Consider the following 23,286-nt stretch of genomic DNA (forward strand, 5'->3'; position numbering starts at 1 on the left):
TACGAAAAGGACACCCGTCTTCCTTCACTTCGCTTGGTTCGGATCTGGCGATGGAGTATGCGGCCTAGCTAGTGATGTCGTCGTTGTGACTACTTCAATAAGTATTCCTTCGGCTCTCCCACCACGCTATATTAGGGGTAGGGCCGCCCTCCTCCTCCTGGAGAGATCTACACAACGCCAGGTCAATATACAGGGCACTTTCGACTGGCTCTTAGTACTCACATCAATGCCGCTTCCAATCCCTTTTTTCACGTCGTCTCAGTTCGCCGTATAATCCGTTCACTTCTCAACCTTTAAGGTTCGCGATGTCTTCACAATCATACAATTCCAGCCTGAGGGAGAGAGAGAGTTAGACAAGCCACCAGAAGCGCACCAAGACGGGCACAACACAGTGCTTCACACACACCAGAAAAAGCCCCCAGACTTTGAAATAACTTGGCCTTAAGTACTGCCTTGTCCAGCGTATCCTCCAATCACCAAACCGCTGTCCCTAACTAGGCACAGGTGCATCGAATTCCCTGATTTTCCTTCTTACGGCGCTACCGGAAGTTCCGTTGTTCTGTTTTTCCGGTCCGGGCGGAAACACTTCCGGGCGGAACCAAACTTCCCGAATTTTGGTTCCGCCCCTAAAGATCGTCACCTTGTGACATCTTCTTTCAGTGAACTCAACTGAATTAAGTTCAGAGTACTCACAACTATTAGTTTTAAAACTTAAATGGTTTAAGGCAATCGGTTTCCTCAAAGGGTTTGAGTTAACATAACTTGTCAGGTTTTAGTGAGGCTGTGTCTGAAGTCAGTTGTAATTCCTTTTCTCTCTTTTCTTCAGTAATTCTGTTTGTTAACAGCAGGTGTTCATCACTAATGCTCAATTATCACTCAATTAATCACTTAATTACTTAATTGCAATGTATATCTTCTTTCAGTGAACTCAACTGAATTAAGTTCAGAGTACTCATAACTGTTAAGTTTTAAAACTTAAATGGTTTAAGGCCAGGGGTGCCCAACCCTGCTCCTGGCGATCGACTGTCCTACAAAGTTTAGCTCCAACCCTAATCAAACACACCTGAAGCAACTAATTAAGGTCTTCAGGCTCACTTAAATTAAAGGCAGGTGTGTTTGATTAGGGTTGAAGCTAAACAATGCAGGACAGTCGATCGCCAGGAGCAGGGTTGGGCACCCCGGGTTTAAGGCAATCGGTTTCCTCAAACGGTTTGAGTAAACCCAACTTGTCATGTTTTTAAGGATATTTGTTTACACAAAAGGTTTGAGTTACGTTACTTGTCGGGTTTTACAGTATGTTAGTTTTAAAACTTAAATGGTTTAACTTAAATGGTTTAAGGCAATCGGTTTCCTCAAACTGTTTGAGTAAACCTAACTTGTCAGGTTTTTAAGGATATCTGTTTACTCAAACGGTTTGAGTTAAGTTACTTGGCGGGTTTTACAGTGTGTTAGAGATCAGTGTTTGCTTTAGTTGGGCTCTTGACCCTTGATTTCTGTCTTAGTTTTTTCTTTGGCTGTTGTAACCATTTGTTGTAACTCAAAAGCCCAGAGAAAATATCAACATGTGTTTTACACACACTCACACTCTTAGAAGCTGCTTTTATCCAAAGCAACTTACAGTGCATTCAGGTTAGCATTTTTTTTTTTTATCTAACCTGTACCTAGATGTTGGTTGTTATACTGTATATTGGTGATGATAATCATTGATTATTGAACTGTTTGGAGTCTAATCTCTGATGAAATAGGTGTTGTGTAATTAGTTGGATTGATTACAGTAAAAGTGATTCTAAGAACCAATGGTTCTGTGATAATCAGTTAATATAAAGAAATTACCAAACAGTTTGGTCTTTTATGGTGTCATTTAGTCACACACAGACATCAATAATCAGCATATGAACCTCAACAATGGTGACCAGAAAACAAACAAACAAACAAAAAAAACAATGCAGCAGAGCATGCTGGGAGCCATGGATGAGGTTTTGTACTACAATAGTACCCAGCATGCATTGCAGCATGTTCTTTTTTTTTTTTTTTTGTAACCATTGTTGAGGTTCATATTCTGATTATTGATGTCTGTGTGTGACTAATTGACACCATAGAAGACCAAACTGTTTGGAAAGGCCTTTATATTAATTGATTATGAAAGAACTACTGACTTTTTGAATGGTTTTCATTGTAATCAACTGAACTAACTATAGAACACCTATTTAGTAAGATTTTGAAGTATAAGCAGTTCCATAATTGATGATTATCATCACCACCAATATGCTGTAAAACAACCAATACCTGATCATATTTTCTCTGGGTTTTTTGAGTTATAACAAAGGTGTTTCAAAAACACATGGTTACAACGTCCAAAAAAAATAATCTAAGACAGAAATCAAGGGTCAAGAGCCCAACTAAAGCAAACGCTGATCTCTAACATGGTTACTTCAAATGTAAACAATAAATCAACATCTAAACCTTAGTTAATTCTCAATAAGATCTTCTGTAGACGTCTGACAGAAATAAAGTCAGTCTGGTTACTAATAAGTGGAGCTGATGATGCTGTTTGTAAACAGCAGCTGTTCATCACTAAAGCTCAATCAGCACTTAATTAATCACTTGATTACATAATTGCAAAGTTTTAAAACTTACATGGTTTAAGTAAAGGCAATCTGTTTACTCAAACGGTTTGAGTTACTGTGACTTGTCAGGTTTTACAGTGCATTAGCCTGTTGCAGATAATTATACTTAACAATAATTGTCTTGTCATGCTATATAAATTAAAACAATACTGATACATCCTTTTCATTTCCTTTCTTATATTCTGATGATATGAAATAATCAAATTTTCAAAAATTATTTAATTCATAATTAAATCTGAAGACCTGATCCTTCCTCTGTGGATAATCAACCCAATTAACTGACTAAATGTAGTGGTTGTTCGTCTGTTAGCCTAAAGACAGTGTTGTAGTCGAGACCAGCTCATTCGAGTCCGAGTCAAGACCGAGTTCAGAGAGGGTTGAGTCCGAGTCAAGACTGAGACCAGAGAGATTAAGTCTGAGACAAGACCTAAAGAAATCTTCAAGAGTATGTAAAATGTTTGGTGGAAACAATAAAATTGGTACCATACTCAAACAGTATGTAAAATATAACATGGCATGTACACTGTATTTTATTTACTTGATAGAGGTTTAAAAAATATTATCAGTTAAGGGTAAAAAGGCCACATATCACAGAATGTTTCTTTTTTAGAGTCTCTTATATGCAAACTGAATAATAGATGATGTAACAGACGTTTTAAAAAGTTAATGTGTTAAGTTCATGAGACATCCTGACCTGAGTCCTGCTGCCTAACATCTCACGTTACAAGAAAATCACCAATCATTGAACGTGTCAATCATAGGGCCCTATGAAATCCATTTTATTTTTTCCCAAATTCCGTTTTATTTTTTTTTCCAAATTCCGTTTTTTCTGGTTTAATTTTTCTGGATTACATTTTTTTTTTCTGGTTTAATTTTTCTCAACTCCTTTTTAATGGTTACATTTAATTTTATTAATCAAAAAGCATGTCTAATTAATTAAAATCACAACATATACATTTTCACAACAATTTATTAAAAGTTTAACAAATATTACATGTTTAGGGCCCTATGAAATGTTTTTTTTTATTTTTTCACCGTATGTTTTATTGTTACCTAATTCTGTGTTTTAGCATGTCTAATTATTTAAATGCATAAAAACAACTTAATTTATTCTTTTTTTTTTCTTAAAATAGTCTTATGAAATTTTTTTTTTTTTTTTTTTCTCAGAAATTCTGTTGTGCATTTAAATTTTTCTGGTTATCAAATGAAGGCATAAGACATTTCATTTAATTTTTCTTTTTAATTATTGAAAATTAAGCAAACTTTTATTTTTTTGTAAACAAATGGGATTTACTATTAAAAATAAAACATGGAAGAAATGTTGTGTGATTATTCCTTAAAAAAATAATGTTTGTTTGATTTTATTAGTAGTAGTAGTAGCAGCCTAGGCTATGTACATTCTGCTGAACAATAGTAATATATTTCTGGCAAATATTGTCTTTAAATTAAACTGGACTTTTATTTTGACAGGTTACCATGAATACCTTTACAGTTCTGTGTATGTGATATGACACTAGTTTTACTCAAATCAAACGGTCAAAATCACGCTGAAATCACCGTGAGCGTCACGCATGCTTCAGTGTGTGTAATAAATGAAGTCGCGCTTCTGCTCCATTCATTAACACAGACACGCAGAACATGCAGGATACATATTTAAATAGACTTTTCCGGCTTAATATTTACAGGTACTAGTCCATATCGTGATTTGATGTAAGTGCAATGACCTACTTTTGATTAATTCATTCAAAATTGGACAAATTCTGTGAAATTCCGCGTTAAACTGCAAATTCCGTTTTTATTTCTGAAATCATAGAGCCCTACAATCATATATCAATTTAAAGAAATATTAACATACAGTAATAATCATGAAATATTTTGATTGGGACTCAAGTGGACTCGGGATTAAGTCCAATTCCTAATATGTCAATACCAAGTCAAAATGCACACAAGTCCATGACAAGACCAAGACCATTAAAATACGGTCTTGAGTACTCAACACTGCCTAAAGATCATCTTAATTTAACAAAACAATCATTTCAGGGACAGTGAGGGTTACAGGCTAATGTTTTTCTTCTTCTTCTGTGCATTATAATGAAGGCTTTGTAAGGACGGAGTATGTTGTTTAAAAAGCTAAAAACGCTGTGCAGTTTACAAAGCCTTCATTATAATGCACAGTTGTTTATTGTTAACTTGACTCTCTATGTCTGATTTTTGAATCATGAGATGTTAGCTGCTGCAAGTTTAATCTTCTGGACCAGTCGAATACACAAATGAATCACTGGGACATTCTAAAGCGCTTAATGTGAAAGTACGTGGCTTTATGCATTAAAACAGTGTTTTAAAAAGACCAAACTCAGTAAACAAATTATTAATAAAGCATTATATTCACAGACAAGCAGATATGAGCCCAGAATATGAACACAATGTGTTTAATTACGTGTTAAGCATTTTCCTCTCATAACCTGCTTGTCTGTAAATAGAATGCTTTATTAAAAATGTTTACTGAGTTTGTTCTTTTTAAAACACGTTTTAAATTACGCCACGTTAAGCATTTTCTTTTAGTCTAATGGTTTTCTATGGAAGGAAAATGCTTTACACGTAGGCTAATTAAACGCATTGCATTCTTATTCTGGACTCATCTGCTTGTCTGTGAGTAGAATACTCTATTAGTAATGTGTTTACAGAGTTTGGTCTTAAAAAAAAAAAAAAAAAAAAAAAAAAAACTTTTAATGCATTAAGGCACGTTAAGCATTCCAGCTGAATGAAAAGAATCGGCTCAGTAATGGTCACAAAATGGCTATCGGAAAAGATACCAATTTAATATATTAATTTAATATAAATAGATGATACTTTATAAAGTTTATCTTAATATTTGCCCGCAGTGGCTGTGAGACAACTGCACTAAAATACTACTATAGCAACATATTACATGTATGTCCTTTCAGAATCATCACGACCGTTAGAAATAAACGTTTCTCGATTTCTTCACTTTAAAAGAATGAGGAGCAGCATATTTTCCTGAAATTAAGGGGAGGAAAAGTCTATGCTTTGCAATGTAGTAAAGAAAATTAAAGTTTTATAAAAATTGAAATGGCACACAGCAGACATTAGCCTGTTTCAGATAATTATACGTAACAATAACTGTCTTGTCATCCTATATAAATTAAAACAATACTTTCTCATACTCATGATATGAAAATCAAATTTACAAAAATGATTTAATTCATAATTCATTCTTCTATCTGAAGACCTGATCCTCCCACTGTGGATAATAAACCCAATTCATTTATTAAATGTAGTGAGGTGTTCATCTGTTAGCCTAAAGATCAGTTTAATTTAACAAAACAATCATTTCAGGGACATGGCGAGTTACAGGCTAATGTTTTATTTTTTTCTTCTGTGCATTATAATGAAGGCTTTGTAAAACTGCACAGTTTTTAGCTTTTTAAACAACATACTCCATCCTACACTAACTACACACACATTTCCTATCATGTATGTCTATGAAAGACTGTCGAACCAATCAGAGTAGGTATGGGGCGGGTGACACGTGCAGCCCAGCCCCAGGTGCAGCCCCGCCTTGATCTGCAGGCTGCAGCCGGGTGCTTCTCGGTGTATTTAGAAGGGTGTAACTGCAGCCTGGAGATCTCCAAATTGGGCAGGCAACTCAAAAACGGGGTGGGAGCTCCAAAATAGGGCGTGGCTTCCTCTCATTGACAGACAGGCACATGACACAGCAAGCGCAATTTTTCCCCCCAATCAACTTAAGTGCAAACGCCGCCCCATAACTGATTCTAAAGATTTTATTGGTTGTGTCAGTTAAAGTGTTGTTTCCTACACTATGCGATATGAGATCATTCCATAACTCCCCAACTGGACCTCGCCGGACAATGGCACCTTTTTTCCATAACTCCCCAACTGGTACTCGTTTGTAAATTGCAAATTTCGAGCCCCAGGATGGCCCGTTGCTGAGAAAAAAGCATTAGAGCTGCGCTGGGATGGCTCGCGGGAGACCTCGTGGGTGATTCACGTTTATATCATTAAGCAGAGGTTCAAACTCCAGTCTGAACATCACTGGCCACAAGCTTTGGGGTTGGTCTCACAGAGAATATTTATTTATATAGCATATTTTATTTTATGAAAATAAAATGAACTAGAAACAATGTTTAATTTAGAAAATTTTATTTTGAAATGTAAGTCAATAACAATTGGCTGGAGCCAGAGCCAATGGTGAAAGTGTTTGCGCGAGGAGACCCCACCCCATTTTGGAGGTTCTGCCCAATTTTGGAGTTCACGCCCCATTTTGGAGATCTCCGGCCTGCAGTTATATCTACTTGGGTGTACTTGGATCATTCTGCTGATGACTGCACTATCCTGATTGGCCCACCAGAGGAAATGTTTTGGAGTTAAAAGGCAGATCTGAGATGTCTGGAGTGTGGAGGCTTGGCGCAAGAGTGTCTTCTGTTGACTGTGTTTGTGTTTAACATGTTGTTGACAAGAGTGTGTTGAAAGATCCTCTCGTGGGAGGATTAATTTAACCCAAAAATGTGAGTTCTTTTCTTTTTTGTTAAGACCAACACTTATTTTGTTTCTTTTTTTTTATTTTTATTTTTTTGTGGGAAGCTATTGGGAGGTGTGTTGGCATTTATTTTGACTACACTTCTTAAGGAAAGCAAGGGAGTTATTGTAATATTTCTTACATTTGTTGTTGTTGTTTTGTTTTTTTATTTGTTAGAATTAGGTAGCTTTGCTTTTGGGAATTAGTATGTTCTGTTTATTATGTTGGCCTTGACCCCTCCTGAAGCTCTGTTTGCTGCCTTGTGTTCAATAAATTTTATACTGTTTTGTATCGATTACGGTGTTGTGTGTGAGTCAGTAGAAGGGGAAAGCTCCCTCCATTCCTCCACCACTTTCTTTATTACTCCTTCCCAACTCTAGACTGGGGATGTATGTAAAAAGTCAAGTTCAATCATTGATTTTGCACAAAAGACAAAACAACTATTCACTATTGTTGGGTTTTCATCTCTGATGTAGTTTGAATCCTTCAGGTCAACTTTAAAACAGTGTTTCCTTTAATCTGCTATATGAATAAATGCATTTAACTCTTACATCTCAAAGTCAATGAATTTGTACAAAATACTGACCTTTGACATCAACAAAATATACTATTCACTTGCTTATAATAAAAAGTTCATAACTCTAGCCTGCACAGTCATATAGTAATGCTGCTTTCAGCATGGCTGCTGTCTGACTCATTGCTGCTCTCTAGACTGAATGAAGTCCATTGCATCATATATAATCTCAGTTTTATCATCAATAATGATTGTGTCTCCACTTACCTACAGAAGCAAGAGTAAAACTGACATTGGCACTTGTGTCTGTCGGCTTCACTAATGTAGAAATGAGTTTCTCACTGGTTTTTAACACACGGTTTCCAAAAGAGGCTAGTTCAGCTGGGTTTGATGATGATGACTCGGAGATCTTCTCTGAAGCGTTGAAGGTCATAGTCAAAAGGCTTGACACAGTCTAATTTATTGATCAGAAAAACAGTTACTCTACATGTAAATATCAACAGAGCCAAAAAGACAGCACTGGTATGTCAGTCATCGCGTCCCCTTGGAATTATAAGGTTCTATCTGACATTTTTGTCAAAATTGAGTTATTCACATATTCTTATTCTGTGTCAACGTATTTACATTATGTGATAGATTTTTTAATGTTGTGTACATTATGGGACTTTTTATTTGAAAAACAATAAGGTTCTATCTACACAGTCAAATGGAACACAAAAACTTTGAAGCTCAATATCTCAAAACTACTCAGAATGCAGATAAAACCTTATAATTCCAAGGGGACAATCTATTATCGAGATTTGATTTGTTCATTTATTTTCCCTTGAAGACTTACAGTCACAGGGAGCTCTTGAGCTGTAATGTTCTCAATTTGATCAAGAACATTTTGAAGACACCCTTCTGAGGCCTGACTCTGAAATCACAATTGAGCTATATAAATAAAAACTAAAAGACTTTGTGCGCTGGGTAAATTGAAATATTCATCTTACCTCGCATTGATCTGGTGGTGTGATATTCGGAACTAAAATGAGGGAATTAATCAATACAACATGAATATAGAAAAAAATTAAACAGAAACATGCTCACCTGCAGTAGTTGGACTGATTGTGGTTGGGATGGAGATGTTATACTCGCAGAAGCAGGAAGACAAAGTGCTACTAGAGCATGTACAGGTGTCCTTATTACCAACACAGTTACAGTTATTATTCCAGCATTGTAATACATATTGGTTTTGGTTCTGATATCTCCGGTAATAGAAATCATGCATTCTTGTGTTGCAGTACATGCGGTACTGAGCACCAGTGCAGATGTATGTATCGTTATAAAGCTCACATTGAGAGCCTCTTAATGGAATAACAGCTGTAGGGATAGTGATGTTATTGCTGTAAGTCTCACAAAAGCAGGAGGACAAAGTGCTACTAGAGCATGTACAAGTGTCCATGTTTCCACGGCAGTTACAGTTATTATTCCAGCATTGTAATTCATATTGAGTTTGGTAGTGGTATTTCCGATAGTAGAATTCTTGCATTCTTGTGTCGCAGTACATGCGGTACTGAGCACCAGTGCAGATGTATGTGTCGTTATAAAGCCCACAGTCATAAGCAGGAGTAACTGCTGCGAAAGCAATGCTATTGCTGTAAGTCTCACAGAAGCAGGAAGACAAAGTGCTACTAGAGCATGTACAGGTGTCCTTATTACCAACACAGTTACAATTATTATTCCAGCATTGGTATTGGTCCTGGTTTTGGTTTCTATATCTCTGGTAGCTGAAACTGTGCATTCTTGTGTTGCAGTACATGCGGTACTGAGCACCAGTGCAGATGTACGTGTCATTATAAAGCCCACAGGCATAGACAGGACTACCTGCTGCAGGGATGGTATAGCCATAATTTGTACAGAAGCAGGAGGATGATGTACTATAGTAGCACGTACAGGTGTTTTTATTTCCACGGCAGTCGCAGATATTGCTTACACAGCGGTGCTCATTTCTATTGTAATAGAAATCATGTACAGTTGTGTTGCAGTACATTTGGTACTGAGCACCAGTGCAGATGTATGATGTGTCATTATAAAGCACACAGTCATAGACTGGACTAACTGCTGTAGTGAGAGCAATGCTATTGCTGTAGGTCTCACAGAAGCAGGAGGACAAAGTGTTACTGTAGCATGTACAGGTTTCTTTATTACCAACACAGTTACAGTTATTATTTACACACTGGTACTGGTTTTGGTACTGAAATCTCCGCAAGGAGAAATCATGCATTCTTGTGTTACAGTACATGCGATACTGAGCACCAGTGCAGATGTACATGTCATTATGAAGCACACAGTCAGGGTCTGTGACTGGACTAACTGCTGCAGGGATGGTGATAGTATTGTTATAATTTGTACAGAAGCAGGAGGACAAAGCGCTACTGTAGCATGTACAGGTATCCTTATTTCCACGGCAGTCACAATTATTCCAGCATTGGTACGGGTTTTGGTTTTGGGTTCTGAGATCTCCAGTAGCTAAAATAATGCACTGTTGTGTTGCAGTACATGCGGTACTGAGCACCAGTGCAGATGTATGTATCGTTATAAAGCACACAGCCATAACCTGGAGTAGCTACTGTAAAGAGAGCAATGATATTGCCGTAAATCTCACAAAAGCAGGAAGACAAAGTGCTACTAGAGCATGTACAAGTGTCCATGTTTCCACGGCAGTTACAGTTATTATTCCAGCACTGTAATTCATATTGGTTTTGGTTCTGATATCTCCGGTAGTAGAAATCATGCATTCTTGTGTTGCAGTACATGCGGTACTGAGCACCAGTGCAGATGTATGTATCGTTATAAAGCTCACATTGAGAGCCTCTTAATGGAATAACAGCTGTAGGGATAGTGATGTTATTGCTGTAAGTCTCACAAAAGCAGGAGGACAAAGTGCTACTAGAGCATGTACAAGTGTCCATGTTTCCACGGCAGTTACAGTTATTATTCCTGCATTGTAATTCATATTGAGTTTGGTAGAGGTATTTCTGATAGTAGAATTCTTGCATTCTTGTGTTGCAGTACATGCGGTACTGAGCACCAGTGCAGATGTATGTGTCGTTATAAAGCCCACAGTCATAAGCAGGAGTAACTGCTGCGAAAGCAATGCTATTGCTGTGAGTCTCACAGAAGCAGGAAGACAAAGTGCTACTAGAGCATGTACAGGTGTCCTTATTACCAACACAGTTACAGTTATTATTCCAGCATTGGTATTGGTCCTGGTTTTGGTTTCTATATCTCTGGTAGCTGAAACTGTGCATTCTTGTGTTGCAGTGCATGCGGTACTGAGCACCAGTGCAGATGTACGTGTCGTTATAAAGCACACAGTCATAGACGGGACTACCTGCTGCAGGGATGGTATAGCCATAATTTGTACAGAAGCAGGATGATGATGTACTATAGTAGCACGTACAGGTTTTTTATTTCCACGGCAGTCGCAGATATTGCTTACACAGCGGGGTGCTCATTTCTATTGTAATAGAAATCATGTACAGTTGTGTTGCAGTACATGAGATACTGAGCACCAGTGCAGATGTATGACGTGTCATTATAAAGCACACAGTCATAGACTGGACTAACTGCTGAAGTCAGAGCAATGATATTGCCGTAAATCTCACAGAAGCAGGAGGACAAAATGCTAGTAGAGCATGTACAGGTGTCTTTATTACCAATGCAGTTACAGTTATTATTCACACACTGGTACTGGTTTTATTACCAATGCAGTTACAGTTATTATTCACAATTCTTGTATTGCAGTACATGCGGTACTGAGCACCAGTGCAGATGTACAAGTCGTTATGAAGCACACAGTCAGGGTCTGTGACTGGACTAACTGCTGTAGTGAGAGCAATGCTATTGCCGTAAGTCTCACAAAAGCAGGAAGACAAAGTGCTACTGGAGCATGTACAGGTGTCCTTATTACCGACACAGTTACAATTATTACTCCAGCATTGGTATTGGTATTGATTTCTCTGGTAGGAGAAATTATGCAATCTTGTACTGCAGTACATGCGGTGCTGTGCATGAGTGCAGGTGTAGGTGTAGTTGTAGTTATGAATATGAAGGTCTGTGACTGTGATTGGGTTATGTGGTGAGGGTGGTGTTATTGTATTAATTTTTACAGAAGCAGGAGGATGAAGTTTGACTGTAGCATGAACAGGAGTCCTTATTAAAACGGCAGTCACAGTTATTAGTCCAGCAATTGTACTGATATTGGTTTTGGTTCTGATATTTGTAGTAGCTAAAATAATGCACTGCGGTGTTGCAATACATGTGGTACTGAGCACCAATGCAAATGTATGTGTCATTATTAAGCTCACAGTCCAAAACTGGCCTGACTGTTGTAAGGACAGTGGTGTTATTGCTAAAAGTCTCACAGAAGCAGGATGAAGTGTTATAGTAGCATGCACAGGTATCCTTATTACCAACACAGATACAGTCATTGCTCATGCACTGGTATTGGTATTGGTTTTGATTTTGGTTTTGGTATCTCTGGTAGTAGAAATGATGCATTGTTGTATTGCAGTACATGAGGTATTGAGCACCGGTGCAGATGTACATGTCGTTATCAAGATCACAGTCCAAAACTGGACCAACTGCTGATTTTGGTTCAGCAGCAGCAGTGGATATGAAACCTGTGGACAAGAAAAATGTGATCAAAGTCAGAATATACAAATACCAAACCAGGTGAATTTGAAACACATGAGTTTGTGTTTATTTTTTTTTTTTTTTTTTCTCTCTCTCAGCAGTTTGTAAAACTGCAGGCTCTGTGGACTGTACTGTTAATTTTTTGAAACATTGTAATTCTTCTTTTAAAATGTATTAAATATTTTCTAAATCCATTCTGAAAGTGAGAATAACTGACATTGACTAAGTATTGAGAAATAAAAGCAACCAACTATATTTAAAATAAAAAAATAAAATAATTAATCAAACACTACTAGCTTATACTTACACAGGAATAAAGAGATGATAGTCAACAGTGACCACACAACTCCTGCCATAAAAAAGAAGACAAATATTATATTAATCCCTGCCATTAATGAGACTCGAACCCGCAACTTTTGGATTACAAGTCTGACTCTCTAACCAACAGGCCATAACTTCAAGATGGTCCTCACTGCAGAACACAAGATCCAGGGGGTGTGGTGTGGTTGGATTCAGATTCCAATTCCTCCCATCTTACATATACCTAAACCTACCCGTCTCCACCCCCTGATCCCTAAACCCACCCATCTCCATCCCTAAACCAACCCATCTTCACCTCCTAGATGTGGATCCAACCACGCCCCCTGGATCTTGTGTTCTGCAGTGAGGGGCTACTGACGACTGCCCCAAAAGAGCTTAGACTTTCCCATCATCAATACAAGATCCTCAGGCAAAAATGAATGCAACTCTGGATGGAAGTAAATGCTGTGGCTTTGCACATGGTTTTCAAAACAATGCCACAATGAATGTACACCATAATCAAAGTTAAAGACTCTGTCCTGACATTTCATCCTAACAGGGCTTACTGCTCATGCACACAACAGTATTGCATCATTTTTGTCACACTGAACAACACACACATAATTTTTCACCACTTGCGCGTGGACTTCTTCATGTAAGGTAAGTTTTGACTATTTTATTATACCAAGACAACTAGCAGAAATGAGAACTGTTTACGGTCACATAATGAAGCTTAGGATTTTTCATGGAAAAGTTATATGGGGCATGTGTCACTGATTAGTGAGCCATTTCAAAATGATTAGATTGTGTTGTGTAAAAAAAAAAAAAAAAAAAAAAAAATTATATATATATATATATATATATATATATCTATATATATATATATATATAAAATGTATGGCACTATATAATCTCCTGTCAGTGGGATCATTCCCATCAGGGTAGCATAAGTCCAAAAAAACAGAACATTTTGTATTCAAATTTGTAGTTATTCTAACTTTAAATTTAAATTATATATTATTTTATTATTCATTTGTTGCCATCTTGATCTTTCTTTTCCAACAATGACCAGAAATTGAAATTGTCTATACCAAGCAGCTTCACTCTAGTTGAAAATGGTGATCTAAAAACATTTCTTAATCTTATTGATAAAAAAAAAGAAAGAAAGAAAAAAAAAACAACAACACTCTGATCGACCCAGTGGGAAATGATGGTTCTTGTGGACATAAAATTCTGTGGAACTGGAGGTAACATTGTTAGAACTATGTTTCATCTTTGTTTAATTTTTTTTTTTTTTTTTTTTTTTTTGATGCTATTCAATTGTAAACAATACAAATGTCTCGACCACATCTAGGAATTTTTGAACACTTAGAAGATGTGATGTCCAAACAGCCCAGTGGTTATTATAGACCCTGAATCAAGTTGTGGAGTTTTGGTATTGAATAATATGTGTTCAAATATTTTCAAAAGTGGCTAATAAATTGGATTAATTTCGCCTGTCAATTATTGTTTCAGTTTGCTTTACAAGAGGAACGATCAGCAACGTTCAGACCATGTTTGAAGCCATCAGCTCAGCATGCATGAAAATAGCCTGCACACTTAGATGTGTGATTGTATAATACCGTTGTAATGTATGTATTGTAATGTATGTCATGTAGTAAACCTCTTAAGAGCTCTCTACACTCTGAAAAAATGTTTATAGAAGTAAAACACATTCAAAGCCACAGAGGGGATAGAGGAGAAATTCATAGAAAATAACCTGAAGGCCACAAAAAGCAATATAAGAATTTAAAGTTATTTTATTTTATTTTTAGAACACATCTGAGATGCTATTTTTTTAATGATAAGTGTACTATATTTTGACATGTAATACAGTATGATTGCCCAATTAAATAATTTAACAATTTAATGTTAACAAATTTATTTATAGGTAATGCAGGGGACTACTGTATGGTTTGCAGTATGTTGGAAGATGATACTAACAAAAGCATGATTGAAATTCTATACAAACAACATATATAACACATACTAAAAAACAAAAAAAAAAAAAAAAACCAATAGTTTTATGTGTAATTTTACTATTAAATAAACTATACATTACTTATTATTATTATTATTATTATTGTAGAATTGTGTTGTTTAAATAAAAAGTTAATTTAAACCAGTAAGTATAAGTATATTTTATTAAAGTTTTAAATAAGTTTTAGATATTTGTACATGTTTTAGATGACCTAATTTACTAATATTTTCATCCATTTTCTTTTCAGGTACAGTGTAAGAGCTGCAATAGATGAGCACATTTTGAATGTTGCAACTTAAAAAAAAATGCCTAAATGTGTTTATGTTTGGGGAACAAATAATTTATTAAAAATAGTTAATGAGTGTATTTCCCTGTATCATTTGAACTGATTACAATCTGTAGCACTGTGTCGTCTTATTAGGCCATTTTTCTATTAATAATACAAAACATGCAAAACAACAAAATGAGATTTTATGTACACTGAATTATTTTACGTAGTCAAATAATGTGGTCAAAAAAAAAAAAAAAAAAAAAAAAAAAAAAAAAAAAAACACGAAGCAGAAACCCGCAGCAGGATTTGTTGCTATAATTAATTAGACTGTCAACAGACTGTTTATTATATTATATTATATTATATTATATTATATTATATTATATTATATTATATTATATTTATTATATTATATTATATTATATTATATTATATTAATAATCCTGACCTTCTAGACATCTATCAAAAGTTGTATGTCCTTCATAACATACAGTACTGGAAGTCCTCGAAGACCGCGTTACTACCGTCGTAACCATTTAGAGACACAAGGTGGCGCTTGTGCAATGAGAAAAGGGAGTTCAGTTTTTGTGTTTATAATTTCAGGAAATCTTCTGGAGCTGGTGAACATTATCTACACTAATAACAGTAGAGTTTGGCTTGCTGAGAATAATGGAAAGGTAATGTTCTGCAATGCTGTTGTTGATACTGATTGTGCATGACATTTAGATCAAACTGTTATGAACTATAATAATAATAATATGTTTTTTTTTTAAAAATCCACTGATCTATGTGCACATAAAATAGACCCAAATTTCCATTAAAGAAAATAAATAATGTATGGTTTTAGCAAAAGCTTAGTCAATTGTCATATTTAATTATCAGTCAATACTTAATGCAATACATTTTTTCTAATTTAAAATGGGAAAAAAATACTTACTTTTAAAATCAATGAACATCATAATGGGGTCTGATAGTCCACTTTGTTTTGATCAGGTATTGATTTCTGACATAAATTAAGAGACAAAACAAAAAGTAGCTGTGATGAGCATAAGGGTGAAACACTGTCAGTTTAACCAATTAGAAATGAGTTACAGGGGTGTAAATACTACTAATACTACTAATAATAATAATAAAATATTGTACATAACCAGCACCCTTCTGAGGTGACAGAAAAAGTAAAGTCTGTTTGTTGCTTCTTGCTTATTAAAAATCTTTAATCACTGAGCCAGCCATTCTCATGCTTGGGAATATTTGGGTATTTCAACACAGTCTGAAAAATGTGCCAACCATCTCTGGACTGCATGATTTACACATTTGACTCAATCGTGGGATTGATCAAAACACCTACGCTTGCTTTTGTGAGCCTACATTTATAGATTTGTTTGCTATGCAAAAAAAAAAAAAAAAAAAATTTTCACTTGCAGTAAATTACAAAGAAATAGGAAGTAACACTGGATTCAGTTGTCTTCCCTCCCTTTTCTTCTGTAAACTCTTTAACTATCTCTCGCATTCTTGAACAGCCCTTGAATTTTGTTAATGCCTTTATTACACATAAATCACATCTCAGGACACATTATGAAGTATATCATAGATTTAGATGACTTTAAAATCAAGCTTATTCAATGTTTAAAATAGCATGAAACATACAGTATTGCAAATAAATATTCTTATTTAAACATGTAAATAGGGTCTCACCTTATATGACTTTACATGTAGTGATCTTCACCCAACTAGACTGACTACACAGACACATTATTGTCAGATGTTTATGACAGTTATCTGCTCATCTAACGAGGAAACTAATGTATTTCGTCAGTCCTTCCTGCTGAAATTCAAATTCATATCCGAAGATAGAATATTATTCGAACTCACCAAGATGCACTTACAAAAACATTTCATATACAAAGATCACATGTCAGTATTTATACAATCACAATCATGATTTGTTTTTTTATTGTTATATTTGAATTTTATATTTGGTATGTTTTTTTTTTTTTGTTGAGAAAAAAAGAGCTCCACATCCATCTTCAATGCCAGAGACCCAGAAGCAAATTGACCAAAAGCTCATAGAACTACTCTTTGTTAAAACTCCAACCTGTCAAATATTCATGTTTCGTGCAAATAGATAGGAATCCATTGTTTCTATATTGTAAAATGTTATGAATATTCTATCTTACTTTGAATAGGCCCAGAGAGTTTGTTTCTGTGCAGATTATACTGTTTGGGATCTGCATGAAGAATTCTACAGAAACATTCAGAGACTTTAAAGAAGTACATAAACTAACTAACCATATCAACAAAACAATCTCTCAAATTCTGAATACATTTTAAAACAGATTACCCAACACACTACAACATGAAGCTCTTTTGCGACCCGGTACCGGGTCCAAAACCACGTGAATAATGTTCGTGCCTAAATTTCAAAGCCTTCCTTATATGGTATCAGCCCATATATGGTATCATTTGAAAGCTTAGATTGTCTTCTTTACAAAGAACACCATTAATTTGGGTTTTATGATTCATAAAGTAGTGAAATTAAGCTTAGAAATATATTTGTCCCACACACAAATTTCCGCCTAAGAATAGCGAATAATTTTTGCGAAGAATGTGTATTTTATATATTTTTCACAAAACAGTCAAGTCATATATCACAAGAAAGCTCTCATTCTCAGAAATTCGACGATGTAAATCATTTTATTGTGTGACAATCACAGATCGAATGATCTTCAATAAAATCGCGATGTGAAATTTCTCACCTCAGAGCAAATTTTTATTTATACTCGAAGCACCGCTTCAGTCAGCCGCAAACAATCACATATATCTATATACTCTATATTATCTTTTAGATTAGAATCTTTTTTTCAAACAAGACCATTTTTTTACGTTTCTGCGTGCTTCCATCGGTGAGATATAAAGCGTTTTGTCCAGTACGCGCATCAAGGAAAAAAAAAGGCGCACGCTCGTCGAAAGACGCGCTTCCTATATCAAAAGCCATATTCGCTCTCGGGTTGAAGAGAATTTTGTTCTGTGATTGTTTGTGAAGCGCTATTAGTCAGATCAGATGTCAGTCAGCAGTGGGCTGTGGAATTTGACACCTCTGCGTCATCAGCGGGGAAGGGTGGGGGCAGTGAGTGACATATTTCTTGTCCGCCGGGGATGACTGCGGTGGACCCTGGGATATGTAGTTTTCGGCTTATTATATACAACGCTCGCACGCGGAAAAGCTTTGGCATATGCTTCTAGGAAAATACCAATTTATAATAATCATATTACAAGTTATGGATGATCACCGGCGCCGTGGAGAGGAATGGACGCGCGTCTGGTGAGGCTATAAGCGTGTTAGGTACTTTTTTTTATCTTTGAATCTTTATTTTGAAACGTGAAAGCACAGTTGACAATCTGATAAACTGTTTATTGACAGAAGGTACAGTACATGATGCATTTCAGTAAATATACAGTAAATACAGATGGATTATTACAGTGCTGTGTGGATGAACATATATTTGTTTTCTTTGACGCTCTGAAGGCCATATAGCAGCTCCGGTTAGCGGATAGCCCGCAGCTCGCGACCAAACAGACAGAGAGGGTGCTGAAGATGCTGAAGTGATACAGGGAAGCTGAGGTCAGATGCTCTGAATCAGTATACCAATACAGAATGCACATGAATGAAATGATATAAAGCTGGAGAATGTGGATTCTATTTTAGATTGTGATAGACCAGATATATTTTATAAAGTAATGCAGTTTGCTAGAGCACACAGGGCCTGAGTTATCTACTTTCAAAGAAAGTGTTTAGAACACACAAAAAAAGCGCCTTGTATTGAGGTGGTTCATCATGTGAAAAACAACACAAATAATAATATTTGTCACAAACAGCAGCTTTTTATGTCACTTCAAAGGGTTTTCTGTAAAAGGATATAAAGATATTGCATCTATTCTACTATATGTGGGTATTTGGAGTCCTCAAATGTGGGTAGGCGGAAAAATGTATACAAAAAGGGTATTATTCCTCCCTTTAGATGGAATAGAATAACTTTTGCATAGATTATGATAGAAACAAATTTCCTTTTTCCTCTATTAGCTGACATGTGCTGGAAATTTCCTTTTTCCTCTATTAGCTGACATGTGCTCTCAGAACCTGAGCTATACAATTTCAAACTTCAGTTTATAAAAAAAAAAATCAAATTTTGAAAATCAAAAAGCGCCTTTATTATAACACAGACAAACATATTAAACCATTTTTATCAATTTCAACACTGTTTTTTATGTAATTTCAAAGGATTTCCTGTAAAATGATACCAAACTTTTGTATGTACACCTCTGCATGTGGGTATGGTAAGCTTTTGAATTTGGGTAGGAAAAATGCCAGGCGGAAATCCCCAAAATAGCCCTGTGCTTAAGAGGTTAAAAACTTTTGAAACCAGTAGGACAAAAAACAACTGAAAGCCTTGTTCAAGTCATAAAGGTTTGACATAAGGTTGAGTAATTTTTCAGTGAAATATAATTTTAATATAATGTCATTTGACGTTGTTTTGAAAGCATGGATAAAAACTTATTCGAATTTTATGTTGTTTTTGTATCATCTCACTACTTTAGACTATGTTGTATCTCAGATGCAAATTTGTCTTTGTTTTAAATTTTTTTGTTTGTAAGATGTATATTCTTTTTTTTATATTATGTTGTATCTCAGATGCAAATCGTGTTTATTAATGTAGATGATTTTTTTATTTAGATTCTTGTGTGGTGTGTGTTAGTGGTTTTTTTTTAAATCGAGAGAGAGAGAGAGAGGAGAGAGGAGAGGGGGGAGAGAGAGAGAGAGGAGAGAGAGGAGAGGGGGACCAATCATCAAGGGAGATCGAAATAGGAGGAGTGTACTAACAGAAACCAATGGAGCAATAATGAAGAGGAGTTTTAGAAGGAAAGAAAAAACTGAAAGGAAGCATTCATCAATATTTTTTTTTTTGTAGATTTTTTTTTCCTTATTGATTATTATTATGAAGAAAAAATTATTAATAATAATAATTAATATTATTCTTGTTGTATTATTATAAATTATTTTATCTCTTCTAAGAAGAAATAATTGATGATAGTAGTAGAAGACTATAAAAAATTGAGTAACTTCGAAAATTGGATGGAAAGTCTCAATATATCACTAATAAACCCCTCTCTACTGCGTGAACAAATCAGTCTGGAAAGTACATGTGAAACAATTGGTGTAATGGCAAGCATGACCTGACTTCTGGATTCAGCACAGACCACGATAAGGATGACACATTTCCACTGTACCTCTTCTAGCTTATATAACGATAGTTATCATTTATCTTTATAATCAAGAATAATTAGACCCACACACAAACATACAACTTTGTCCCTCACAGACAAGAGATCATCACCATTTTCAGTGGGTTGCTGTAGTCAGGGGTACTGGGCCCAGTGTCATCCACGAGGTTCCTCAGCGTTAGACCACAGCAAATCAGACATCTGAAGCCAGAAGTTTTCCTGTACTGCAATGGCCCAAAGTAAAACTCTAGATTTCTGGAGCAAGAAACTAAACCAGAGATAGATTACAATGAGCGGTGACATCAAGACGAGCCCCAGAAATTAAGGGTTCTTGAAGTAACCAAGGAGTGAGGAAAAGTTCTCAGTATTTTGAACTCGAAAAAAGGACCCCACAATTTAAGATGCTTCTGATAGAAGGCAGGCAAGTCCTGATAAATCCACATTGGTTGTCTTCATTAAAAACAGAGGTTGTCCCGTCCAAAGCTGCCCACGTGCGCAAAATGGTGTGCAACAAACGCACGCCAACAATATGCACAGGTCCATCAAGAAAATCTCGTCAGAAACTGCAACGAAAAGCAGCACACCTACTTTGTAGATGACAATCAGTCTGGCCACCCTCTTCTTAGGAAGAAACAAAATACTTTTTGAAGTCCAATGTAGCTTTGTCCCAAAAAAATTACCAGAAGAGCTTGAGCTTCCGTTTAAAAAATTCTGGGGAGGGATCAACACATGCCAGTCGGTGCCAAAGTGGAGGCGGCTATTAATGTTAGCAATGAGAGCCCGTCCTCGTAAGACTATTTTGGCAACACCACTGCCACATTGTCAAAACGGCTTGATGAAAAACTTACCTACTATTGAAGACACAGTAGATCAGGAAGATGAAGGTTCCCTGCTAGCAGGGAGTTCAAGATCAGGAAGAGGATAACTCCAGACAAACACCTCACTGCCCATTACCGAAAGGAACAAGTGAAGAAGAAACCCAGATTTGCAGGCCACTCTCAACATCACAGCTAACCAAGAACCACACACTGAAGAGCCAGTGCCTTTCTTTCCCAAACAAAGTAGGCCACAGTTTTCATAAATTAGGAAACCAGTAAAAAAATATCACGCAAAAAGAAATATTATCAAAAAGGGAACTACCCGGTACAACAGGGTACGTTTGATCCGGATGGATGACCTGATCTAAAAACACCAGCCAGTCGTAGCCAAAGACCTTAGATAAAGTTTATATTCATGCCGAGGAGTGAACCGGACGCCAGTTCTTATGTCCGTCAGGTCCACTTTTTTGGGAGTAGGGTTGATTACTGCTCTCGCAGCTCACGGCAATATCGCCCTTTGACAAAACCGTCATCAATTAAATTACAATGTGCATAAATATTAAGAGCAACATCAACTCACTATAAATGTGTAAAAAACAAATCACCCTCAGATACAGAACACAAAGCCTCGTTGCAACACCAAATACCTTCAAAGGTTATGAGATCATCCATTTGCTTGTAATAAGCAAAAATCAATCATTATTCTTGCTTTCACCATGTTTGAAAACATTGCTACTACATTCTGTCCCAAATTTTGCTCAACTTTCTTTTTTCTACTTATATAAATGGCCAATTTTGCTTGGCCTAACACACAATTCAACAACTGACATACAAATCTGTTTTTCAACACATATTTAAAACCTAAAATAAAAACCACAGTAGAAAAAAATTCATTACAGCTCTGAAAATGGCTCCTAAAAGCAAAAATAAAGGCTCTAATCTTGCACATTTTACAAAAGCATGAAAGATGGTTTCTCTCTCAGTGCAAAAAGGACATTGAGCATCAACCTCAGGATTTAAAACCGAAATAAAAGCATTCACGGCGACAGCGCCATGAAGAATTCTCCACTGTAAGTCACCTGTCTTTTTGCGTCAACGGTGGTTTATAAAAGTGCTCTCCACTCAGGTTTTCTATCATATATTCAATTTAAAAAAATCACGCCATGGAGTATCAATTTTCTTAACACCTTTTTGTTAAAAATAACAACACAATACTTATACAAACTTCTCCCAGAACAAGAAAAGAAATCTACACACAGGGATTGAACAGTTTTTAAAAACACTCCAGAAACCTCTTCTAGATTCGGTGAAAAAGACAGACAAGGAAAAGAGTCTTCAGGATCTGGTTCACAGCGACCATCACCATACTCAGCCAACAAAAGTCTTTCTGTTGCATTGAGGAGCATCTGCCACTTCACCAATAGTTGTGCAACTAGACGGGTTGATCGAATGCCCAGATGTTGAGCCGTTGCTTCATCATTCATGAAATCCATTCCTGATACTTCCAAGTAACTGTCCCAAAGTGATGACTTTACTGTCAGTGAGTGTCTTGTTAAGTCCTGGGTGCAGTCCACTGGCAGACAAATCCAGGCGTGCTCCACGGATTAAAGGCTCTTCTAACAGCCAATGAAGTGACTCTGAATCCTCTGTTTTTTTAAAAACAAAAAGACTCCACACTTTAAAGAGGTTCCTATAAAAAACTGGTAATCCTGAAGTGTTCAATTTCAGTGGGTCGAGTAAAAAAAGAGTTTTATCTAGTCCCAGATTCTCAAGATTACGTAAAATCACATATGCAACAGCACACCATCTAAATTCAACTGAACCAATAAGAAGTTTTTGAATGAATTGCAACCGAAAAGTTGCTACTCTACTTTGAAGATGTATTAAGCCCTGTCCACCCTCCTCCTTAGGCAAGAATAACACATTCTGTGGGATCCAATGCAATTTATCCCAGAAGAAGTCTACTAAAATTGCCTGGATTTTTACTAACAGTTGCGATGGAGGATCAATACATGCAACCCTATGCCATATTGAAGAAGCAACTAAATTATTTATAATTAATATACGCCCTCTATACGACATTTTTGGAATTAACCATCTCCATTTATCTAGGCGGCCTTTCACTCTTTCAATGACTCCTTCCCAATTCTTTTGCACTGTTAACTCATCCCCAATATACACCCCTAAGTATTTAAAACCTGATTTTCCCCAAACTAACCCT

General features: G+C 36.1%; 1 protein-coding gene and 1 pseudogene across 1 annotated transcript; both read right to left on the reverse strand.

Annotated features, from left to right (window-relative positions):
- LOC122146481 overlaps positions 1-8,147 on the reverse strand; it is a 52,439-nt pseudogene extending 44,292 nt beyond the window's left edge.
- A 289-nt stretch (positions 8,148-8,436) lies between these two features.
- On the reverse strand, positions 8,437-10,174 carry LOC122146490. The gene is made up of 4 exons (XM_042765578.1): positions 8,786-10,174; positions 8,689-8,720; positions 8,535-8,612; positions 8,437-8,442 (listed from the first exon to the last, which is right to left on the reverse strand). The coding sequence occupies exons 1-4, from the start codon at positions 10,008-10,010 to the stop codon at positions 8,437-8,439; spliced, it is 1,341 nt and encodes a 446-aa protein (XP_042621512.1). The 5' UTR covers positions 10,011-10,174.
- Between the last annotated feature and the right edge of the window lie 13,112 nt (positions 10,175-23,286).

Source organism: Cyprinus carpio, chromosome A1, assembly GCF_018340385.1.
Source record: "Cyprinus carpio isolate SPL01 chromosome A1, ASM1834038v1, whole genome shotgun sequence".
NCBI lineage: Eukaryota > Metazoa > Chordata > Actinopteri > Cypriniformes > Cyprinidae > Cyprinus > Cyprinus carpio.

What these genes read in the sequence shown, in the direction of transcription:
- LOC122146490 (XM_042765578.1), bottom strand. Translation starts at nt 10,010, where the DNA reads ATGTACATCTGCACTGGTGCTCAGTATCGCATGTACTGTAACACAAGA. An exon ending in AATCAGTCCAACTACTGCAG is followed by an intron (nt 8,721 to 8,785) that starts GTGAGCATGTTT and finishes CCCTCATTTTAG; the next exon opens with TTCCGAATATCACACCACCA. An exon ending in CACCACCAGATCAATGCGAG is followed by an intron (nt 8,613 to 8,688) that starts GTAAGATGAATA and finishes TTGTGATTTCAG; the next exon opens with AGTCAGGCCTCAGAAGGGTG.